Source organism: Rhynchophorus ferrugineus, unplaced genomic scaffold, assembly GCF_030347505.1.
Source record: "Rhynchophorus ferrugineus isolate W39M unplaced genomic scaffold, kcgeb_rfMv2 rfM1, whole genome shotgun sequence".
Taxonomy (NCBI): Eukaryota; Metazoa; Arthropoda; class Insecta; order Coleoptera; family Curculionidae; genus Rhynchophorus; species Rhynchophorus ferrugineus.
In genome coordinates this window covers 93,213,660-93,223,841 of record NW_027472580.1, presented here as the reverse complement: position 1 = coordinate 93,223,841, position 10,182 = coordinate 93,213,660, and the positions used below count along the sequence as shown (strand labels likewise).

General features: G+C 33.2%; 2 protein-coding genes across 2 annotated transcripts; one reads left to right on the top strand and one right to left on the bottom strand.

Annotated features, from left to right (window-relative positions):
* Positions 1–361: 361 nt before the first annotated feature.
* Positions 362–10,079, bottom strand: Nup54 (nuclear pore complex protein Nup54). Its single transcript, XM_076397586.1, has 9 exons — positions 9,554–10,079; positions 8,372–8,626; positions 7,345–7,488; positions 7,005–7,286; positions 6,643–6,946; positions 6,481–6,589; positions 5,001–5,190; positions 4,567–4,943; positions 362–698 (listed from the first exon to the last, which is right to left on the bottom strand). Exons 1-9 carry the CDS (start codon positions 9,600–9,602, stop codon positions 471–473), a joined length of 1,938 nt encoding a protein of 645 aa, XP_076253701.1. The 5' UTR covers positions 9,603–10,079; the 3' UTR covers positions 362–470.
* Positions 8,753–9,538, top strand: LOC143192452 (uncharacterized). The gene is made up of 2 exons (XM_076397814.1): positions 8,753–8,909; positions 8,960–9,538. The coding sequence occupies exons 1-2, from the start codon at positions 8,853–8,855 to the stop codon at positions 9,485–9,487; spliced, it is 585 nt and encodes a 194-aa protein (XP_076253929.1). The 5' UTR covers positions 8,753–8,852; the 3' UTR covers positions 9,488–9,538.
* Positions 10,080–10,182: the final 103 nt, after the last annotated feature.

Here is a 10,182-nt window from a genome sequence, read left to right as displayed (position 1 = left end):
ATAGAAGTACTTAAAAATTTAGGCAACCTTCAGGAACAAAACCCTAAATCTAAAGAAGGAAACTTTCATACAAAAAATATAACCTTGTTTAAGTTAAATGAAGGATCATTGCATTGGCACACCTAAACTGTAATATAAACATGTGCCTTATTGAACATTTTTTGAAGTCAAAGCTATCGGAAATAACTTTCTTAACTTCTAATCTAAATATTCAATATTTATCAGACGCATTAAATAGTTAGGCAATCAAAATACAAACGTCAGAATAAGGAGACAAATAATGACATATGAAACATAACCTTACTTTAGTTAAGTAAACACACGACGTAAAAGTAACAGAAGCGAAATAAAAGAAAAATACTTTTTGATCGATAACTTTATTTCTAAAATAATACAAAAATATGGCCTTATATATAAAAAATAATAATAATAAAGGCCGAATAAAAAAAGACCAAAACTGACAGTAAGTTTTAAAAATGGCGTTTTTCGGCAAGCTCTCTCAGCCCAGTGGAAATAATTTTCAGGCATTTCATATCGTTGTTAATGATGCTGATTAGCTGGGTAATTCCGTACTGTTCCATTCTCAAAAATTGCTTGATCTCGTCCTGGGCATCCGCATCGATCCTGTAATTGGTCTCGCTTTGCTTTTGGCTGTTCTCGATCATCTTGACGTGCGATAAGAGCTCGTTAATTTGGCCCTGAAATAAAATTAAATAGATTAAACAAGGTAGGTATTAAACAACAATTAACCGAGGGGAAAACAATGCAAAAATAGAACCAACATTAATTTTAAATGCGTTACTAAGTACAAACAGAGTCTCGTTATATTATATTACTGATAAAACCTGAAACACGATATGAAGCAAATGAGATAAATTAAAATAGCGCATCGGAGTCAAAGGATGCCGTTCTTCAAATCCTATAATTACATTTGATGTAATTGAATTTAATTTGATTAAAAACATACACTATTTGTTGGCCCATACCCAATACCGACACATAAATCAAAAATACGGCAATACACAGACTGTCTGATATACTGTTTTCTATTTTATATTGTAATTCAAAAGCTAGTTAACAGTTATGCACGTTTGTTAAATGTTACTTTGTTGAAATAAATTTATATATTTCTGAAAATGTCAAGTACCCCACAAAAAAATTAATTAATTTCATGAGTTAAATTTTACTAATTTTGGATTACGGGAAAAGAATGTGATAAAAATACAAAATGTTAGGTCAGAAACAAGATTACTGTGTAAAAGATTCCATTATTGTTCTCCCGATCCAAACGGTTAAATATATTTTTCTCAAATCATGACGTTGAAGACTTTCTCGGTTCTTCATATTCCGCATTACTTTCTATTTCAAAACCTTGCAGTTGACTTTGATGACCAAATAGGCAACATCTCTCCATAATACTCGTTCAATATCTTATTCAAACTACTAGCGACCCGCCCCGGCTTCGCACGGGTGCAATGCTGATACTAAATTAAATACACTACAGAAAAAATATGAACGTTGTATATAAAAACATAGCGGCCCGCTCCGACTTTGCACGGGCATAAAATATATATGCCTATGTCACTCAATGAAAACATGATTAAAATCGATCCAGTATTTTTGGTTCATTCATTACTGCCCTTGGCCTGCACGCATTAAATTTGGAGTAAAACAATTCCTCTTCCCCTATACTTACTATGAAGATTTCCTGCTATCTTTGGAATATCTAAATTCATACAATTTTTATTACATTACACATTTTTAAACGCAAATTTTAAATTTGTAATATTTCCGAAAATATTTGTTTATTTTACATGCTGTAAGGAACCATATTGATCTATATTAATTGCACACTGTATTTAAGGTACCTAATTCGATAAGGATTAATGCCGTATTGCTTAAAATAGCTTCGTAAATAAGCCATTTTCTCACGTAAAAAGTAAACAATAAAAATGGTTAATGTGGGTTATCCCTAAAAGATAAACATATACCATCGCGGACTTTTTTGTAGACCTTTTTATGGTGTACAATACTGTAGTACATTAATTTGATCTAACTCGTAGGGTTAGGCAGCGTTTTTGCTAATTGCTAAATAAGCCTAAAAAAATAAGTTAATTTACGACATCACGTTAGAAACCTCTAAAATTAGCAATGTTGCCTTAGTATATTATGCATGTATTATACATATAAACCTTCCTCTTGAATCACTCTATCTATTGAAAAAAACCGCATCAAAATCCGTTGAGTAGTTTTAAAGATTTAAGCGCACATAGGGATATAGGGACAGAAAAGGCGACTTTGTTTTATACTATGTAGTGATGATAGAATTTTATTCTAAGGAAAAACATTTATTAAAAAAAATAACCAATCCAAAAGTGACATGAATTGGCCTCTGGAACGATTTGGTCTTGCCATTCAAGTCGTTGGTTTATACCAATAAGCATCAATCACATAAATTAACAAAAGAAAAATGCATACATCAGAATTGTTGTTTTAATTAGTAATTAGATAAAATTGTCCGAATTATTATAATTGTTAGATAATTAATTTATTGTGATAATTCTAGGAAGCTCACAAGACGAAAACGTAGCAAAACTGGCAGAAGAATACTTAAAAAAGATTGCACCCTAAAGAAAAATTAAACACTGTTGATTGGACTGTACATGATTTGCCATCCTGCAGTTATCCATGCAACATGATGCAGTCCACCAAAACGACACATCAGTGGTAAACCAAAATTATTTTCGCACAACAGACAAATTTCTAACTTCATAAAATCGTTAAGCCAGTGCAATGTGTGGCAAACAAAATATGTATGTATTCAAATATAATATTTAAAATTTTCGTTTAGGGTTCAGAACTTAGTATCTTAAAAAACCATAATTAGATAATCAGTGGTGAAAAAGTTACTACAAAATTTCATCTTATATATATGCATTAAATCCAAAAGCTAGCTGTAATCGCAAAAGAATATGAATAAAAAATAATCTCAATATATTGCAATAGACTAAAGAAATGGAAGATATAAACTCATAAGTATATTTGGAACCGATCTTATGGATTTGTTACAAATGAAAAAGCATGGTCTCCCCTGATATATCTTCGACTTGATGACCTGAAATTTTTTCATCCGTCATATAAGGTATATTACAGATGAAGGTAAAATACATATATACACATAATTATTGTAAAACAAAAAATAATCCACTTTTAAATATAGGCATTAAAGGTTCCTTGAAAATAACTTTTAATCAATAGACACTGGGTAGAACAACTCTGCCAAATTCCAAATTGTTAAATATATTAGTTCTATTTTATATATTTTAAAGTCTCCTTTTTATCAACGAGGGTTTATCTGGACAGCTCCGAACCACGGTCGTCGGCATTAAGCCTACCGACTGGTGAGTGACCAACTTCGCAAATATTAAACAATCACAAACATAAATTCACGACCATGCCCCGCAGGATTCGAACCCGCGACTATCGCAACAGTAGGTGGACCGTCCTGTCGCCTTTAGCACTGCGCCAACCAAGCCATTAGGCATATTTTAGTTCGAATTTTTTCTTTACAATTGAAATGTTTAGTCTTCAGTCACACATACAAACAATAATCGCGTGCCTGGATCATATGACGAATTTTTATTATGATTCCCAAAAAGTTGTTAGAAATATATTTCAATAATTTTATATCTATCACTTTATTTTGATGCTTAACTACAAAAAATCAAAAATATAAAACCCTTTAGTTATTAAATTACGTGATATAAGCTGAATGATGTCTAAATTTAGACTTAAGTGGTTCTAATCATCATTTTTAAATTTCTATATAAATTGCGTAAGAGCATCTATAGATAATCCACCTCATTGAAATAATATGAATGAGAGCCGTTGAGCATAATATAAATGTTGAAATGATGAATTTAGAGAAAATTTTCAATTCAATAAATAGATATGAATTATTGGAAGTAATATATGGAATGTATATGAGATGATAAGCTGCTAAAGAGATAACACTAATCTGTATGTAATGAACATACTGAAATATAACACATTTTCAAATCAAAACTAGAGTAATATCAAGGGAATAAACGTAACAAATATAATTGAGAATGACTGAAAGCAGGAAAAAAAGACCAAGATCGAGATGGTTAGAGATAAGTTAAGCATGATGTGTTGGGACTGGGAATGTTAGAGGAAGGTATTAGAAAAAAGTTAGCAATATAATAGCATAGAGGAATAGACGGTATACTTTAAAGGTTCTTGAAAGCTTCTTTGTAAGTTATGAACAAACCATATAGTTTAAAGTTATATTATTCAGATAAGTTTATCAATATAGATACATTGGTTCAATGTACAAATAGATCATAAGCACACCGATAACTAAATGCTCTTTCTCAGTTCAATCCATTCATCTTCTATTATCGTCTATTAATATCAAATTTGATTATAATTGCTCTTGTTCATTATTAATTTTATGGTCCACATATTAACTTTAATTTTTTTAAAGAAAATATTAATAGGATTTTATTTCAATTTTTATATGAAAATAACTAAAAGTATACTTGCTTTGAATTGTTTAGGAACATTTAACTGAGTATGCATGATCTCCAACCGTCCTCTCAGGATTTCCTCCTCCGGCTGTATGGCTATTCCCACCTTCCTGGTACTCTCCTGTTTTACCAACACCCTCAAAATACGGTGCTGCAATTCCAGGAATTTCTGTTTCAATTCGCTGATTTGCGCGATCGATGCGGAATGTTTAGTTTTCAATTCGGTGATGTCCTTGTTAACTTTCTCGAGGAATGAGGCGTGAAGTCCGGTTTGGTATTCCTGGTTCAACATACGAGCGCGGAGGTCTGAGAATCCGTTGATAGGGACGGGTATGTATTTCTTTGGATTGGGATTGTCCTGTATTGCAGCTTGCCACATCTGCTGGTCAATACCTAAACATTAATAACTCTGAATAACCCAAAGTCATTGATGATTTTGAATGTTCCCACCTGGTGGAGGTTGTTTTAAGTATTCCTCCAGTTCAGCTTTGCTAGGAGTGACAAAAGGAGTAACAGCGCTGACTCCCACGTTAGTTAGTTGCTGTTTTTGACTAGGTTGATTTAGAAAGGTTGCCAAATCGGTGGCTGGTATTTTCCTACTAGTACCAGTAACTCCCTTCTCAGAAACACATATTTTTACCTAAACAATGTTAAATATATTACTGCAGACTCCTTAACATTTAACAGGTCAATTGAAAAGTCCCCGACTTGACACATAGATGGCGTTACTAGAATTAAATTAATATGTTTTTAGTTAGCACTAACCCTCAAAAGATGCGTGTATAAATTTGACAGCTATCGGATCATAAGTTTATGAATTATGGCATTTTGAGTGAAGCAATTTTTGTTATTGTGAAAAAAATCGATAAAAAGAAATTTCGCATGTTGATAAAATATTGCTTTTTGAAGGGAAAAAATACAGTTTAAGCAAAAACTTGGCTTGATGCCGAGTTCCCGGACAATGAAGGAAAAGGAAAATCAACCATCAAGGATTGGTATGCTAAGTTTAGACGTGGTGAAATAAGCACCGAAGACGGTGAACGCAGTGGACGACCAAAAGCGGTTGTTACCGACGAAAACATTAAAAAAATCCACAAACTGATTTTGAATGACTGTAAATTGAAATTGAATGAAATAGCAGACACTGTAAAGATATCAACTGAACGTGTACATCATATCATTCACGAATGTTTGGGTATGAGAAAGCTCTGTGCAAAGTGGGTGCCGCGCAGGCTCACTTTTAACCAAAAATAACGAGTTGATGATTAGGAGCTGTGTGAAGATGATCAAGCGTAATAAACCCGAGTATTTGCGTCGATATGTGACAATGGATAAAACATGGCTCCATCATTTCACTTCGAAGTCCAATTGACAGTCATCCGAGTGGCAAGGTCAGCGTCAGTATTTTGCGATGCGCATGGAATAATTTTCACTGACTACCTTGAAAAAGGAAGGTCCATCAACAGCGGCTATTACATAGCATTATTCGACCATTTGAAGGACGAAATCGATAGAAAACGGCCGCATTTGAAAAAAAAAGGGCTACTTCACCAAGACAATGCACCGTGACACAAGTTAGTGAAAACGATGGCAAAAATCCATGAATTGGGCTTCGAATTGCTTCCTCATCCACCGTATTCTCCAGATCTGGCCACCAGCGACTATTTCCTGTTCTCAGATCTCAAAAGAATGCCCGTTGGGAAGAAATTTTTGTCGAATAAAGAGATGATCGCCGAAACTGACGCCCATTTTGAAGCAAAGGACAAATCGTACTATAAAAATGGTATTGAAAAGTTGGAGGGTCGCTATAATCAGTGCATCACCCTTGAAGGAAATTATGTCAAATAAAAAAAACTAATTTTGCCAAAAAAATGTGTTTTACTATGGTAGGCTGCGGACTTTTCAATTGACCTGTTATCACATCTTTTACCTCAGTCTGGCCATCTGTAATAGCTTTGATTAACAGTACCTCAACTGTTAAATTTGGTCTGTTCCCTAAAATACCACCTATTCCATTCTTCAACACATCTTGTTGGTTTCTAAAATTTTGCACTATGAAAAAGACCAATGTGGATAGAAATTGTGAACTAACTTTAATTCATCTACTTTCTTGTTAAACACAAGCTTTACAATACCCTCCGAATTGTCCTGTTCTGGTATTACATTATAACCCATCGCTTTGAATCTGTAAAATGGATTTTGTGGCCCATACTCCACAGCAGGCTGATTGGTTTGATAATAACCCTTTCCTGTGCCCCAACAGGCCTGGAGCATGTTCCATTTCTTTAAGATATCGTCTCTTTCGTCGTTAAATACATTGATAGCATAAACTGACGCAATCACTTGTTGATTCTTGCTCTGAGGCGTCAGTTGAGATTGTTGTTGCTGCTGTTGAACTATAAAACAATTTTCAAATTATGTAAAAGTAGAAAATACATATGGAGAATTTTTTACCGGTAGGCTGGGCAGGTTTCGCTCCAAATAACCCACCACCTTGAGCGGATGTACCGAATCCTCCAAATGTACCAGTACCAAATCCACCAAAATTTACTGGGGCAGCAGTAGTAGTTAACTGTCCAAATAAGGACGGCGTGGTAGTTTGTGAACTACCAAATAAACCAGTGCCACCAAATGGTGCGGCTGTTGTAGTAGATTGGCCAAACGAAGAACCAAACAGACTAGGTGTTGTAGTAGTGGGCTGTCCAAAAAGAGAAGGTGTAGGTGCAGTGCTGGTACCTATTTATAAAAATATTAGATAACTGATTAAAGAAACCCTCCTATAAAATATACTAACCAAATAAACTTGGAGTGCTTTGGGACGTCTGGACTCCTCCAAATAAACTTGGAGTGGTGGTAGGAGCTGCTCCAAATAAGCCAGTACTAGTTGTAGCTGGAGTACCAAAAAGTCCAGGTTTTGAAGTAGCGGTCCCAAACAAACCTGCACAAGAATATTATTAGAGCTAATAATAAATAATTATAATTTTTAGGATAGAATGGATATTTACTGAAAAGTGGCACTAGTTAATTTTTTTTACATATTTTCTGATAATCTGGTGTCAATTATAATATCGCACGTACCATTTTCGATATTTCTTCATCATTAATAGTAAAATCTTCATAGTAAAATTATGCTTCATTGACGCTCTAACAATTGAATACTTAATTCCGTTTTTCGCACTCTTTACGAGCTGTGTCACGGATCTATTAACAAAATTATTTTTTATCTGAATGTAAGCGATAGTTTGGGTTGGGTTATGTTTACAAATCATGGTTGATTGTGCCTTGTCCGACGAAAGAAATAAATTACGTCGTATATACGCAACAATGACTTGCATCGGAGACATTGGGATTCGAGCCAAAGAAGAATTCAAAAATTTGACCAGAAATCACAAAACTAAACTCCACCTCCAGGAAAACCCAGAGGTTCATTACCCTGAGAAACAGTATAATAGTGCGCAAATGAAAAAGGCGTAAGTTCAACCCATCACTGGAAGAACGATAGTGAATTCATTTAAAATGTGCTTTTTAAGTTCAGAATAAATTAATTGTTGGTTTGGCCAGGCCTGGAGTGAAATAAAAATAAAAACATAATACAATGTAATGCATGATTGCAGAGATGCAATTTTAATTGGTTCGGTGCGTATAAAAAATAAAACACTAACAATGAATAATAAAATATAAATTGTGTTCATCCAATGTTAAAGCTATCAAATGTTGAACTATGATTAAGACAAACATTAAAATTACTAATAACTAATAATTTACTGTACAATAATATAATCTGGAAATTATAATATAAACCGTTACTGTGTTTCACTAGCCTGTAGTTTGGGACTGCGGAGCTCCAAATCCAAACGAAGGAGCATTACTGGCTGGCGTACCAAAAGTACTACCAAAGGCGGGTGCGGCACTAGATGCCGGGGTGCCAAATGTTGAACCAAAAGCGGGAGGCGCGCTTGTGGTTGTAGCTCCGAAGGCAGATCCGAAAGTAGGGGCAGGCTGGGTTTGTCCAAAACTAAATCCAGTCGACTGGGTAGTTGGGGCTGCAGCACCAAAAGCTGTGCCAAAACCAGTCGCTAAAAATATATTTTTTAATATTATCTATACATAAAAGTGAACAAAATGGTTTAGCATAGTCATTATAGAAACATTTCCGTGCATTACTAATCAGTTTTAAACAAACACAAATAGAAATAAATTACTTATAATTATGCAAAAATAGTTAAAAACTAAAAGCATAGATAAAATATTTCAACATTCACAGCATAGTTTTCAGTTTTCAATGTTTAAAACACAAGAACAATGGGTTTCTGTATTAATCTGGTGAATGCAGTCTACTATTTCTTCTTTCCAAAAATGGTATTTTAATTGTTACTAAGTCTATCTGATAACTGTGCTTTCTCTTTCAGGAACAACAGGAACCTACATATGCACCAAAAATATTGAACTCCATAAACTTTGAAATAACACCAAAATCATATCCTGATGAAGTTAAGGGAGAACATGTGATTATTAGAGTACACCCATTTCAACCTCCAATAGAAATAAAGAAGATTTTAACACATTTCTTTGATAGTTTAAGTAACAACAACGATAGTAATGTTCAAGATACTGTGGCAGGAGTTATAAAATTAATACCAAACACCACTACTTCAACTAGTACTTCGAAAGTTGAAACCATAGAAAACATTGGTAATATTGGCGAAGGTATTTTTATACAGAAGAGCGAATATATACCCTACTATTTTAATGGTTACATTATAGCAGCAATTATTCTTATTGCCATTTCAATATTTTGCCTCATATTTACATTTATGAGGAAGAAAAATGCTATGAAAAGAATTAAAACTACCACAGGACACTATAATGTAACTCAAAGAAAAAAAGGAATTAACGACTGCGATATTAACAATGAAAAGCTGCACAGTTTACCATAAAACTTCCAATGTTATTGTTTTTTTAGTGTTAGAATAAAAGTTTTAATCAAATATTGCATTACTTACGTTTTTGTGTAGTATTACCAAAACTTGTGTTCCCAAATGTAAATGACATGTTTAAATATTTCGTTGAACAGTTTTACCCTTAAATTCTTAAGCAATTATAAAAAATACTCAACCCCCTTCAATAGTTTAGTGTAACATAACCACAAAGAATTTACGTCAAACTGACTAATTCAAATTTTCAATATTAAAATTATGATAAACAGCGACATCTATTTTATTAATATATAATTGTTAGAAATAATTATAAGATATTTACTTGAATAGTTGATTTTAACAACTTCAGAAAAAGTCACTACTTATAAATAGATTATAATAAAACCGTAGAAAAAAATAAGACATATAGCATCTTTTTTCCTTTTATATCTTGTTTAAGCTTTTAAATTATTCAATTAATGTTTTTTAGATGTAAAAACTATATAATTTGTTCTTATATTCTAAGATGAAGACATTTCAAATAATAATTTTTTGATAAAAACATATTAAATTTTTTCGACTAAGCGCGCACATCGTTTTGTGTTTATACGCATGTGCCTCGTGTATCAACTCACGTTGCCAATTCGTTCAATAATTATAAAATAGCCGGACAACATATTTAATTTTACTCAGTTTTTTGATGTGAACGCAGAAAT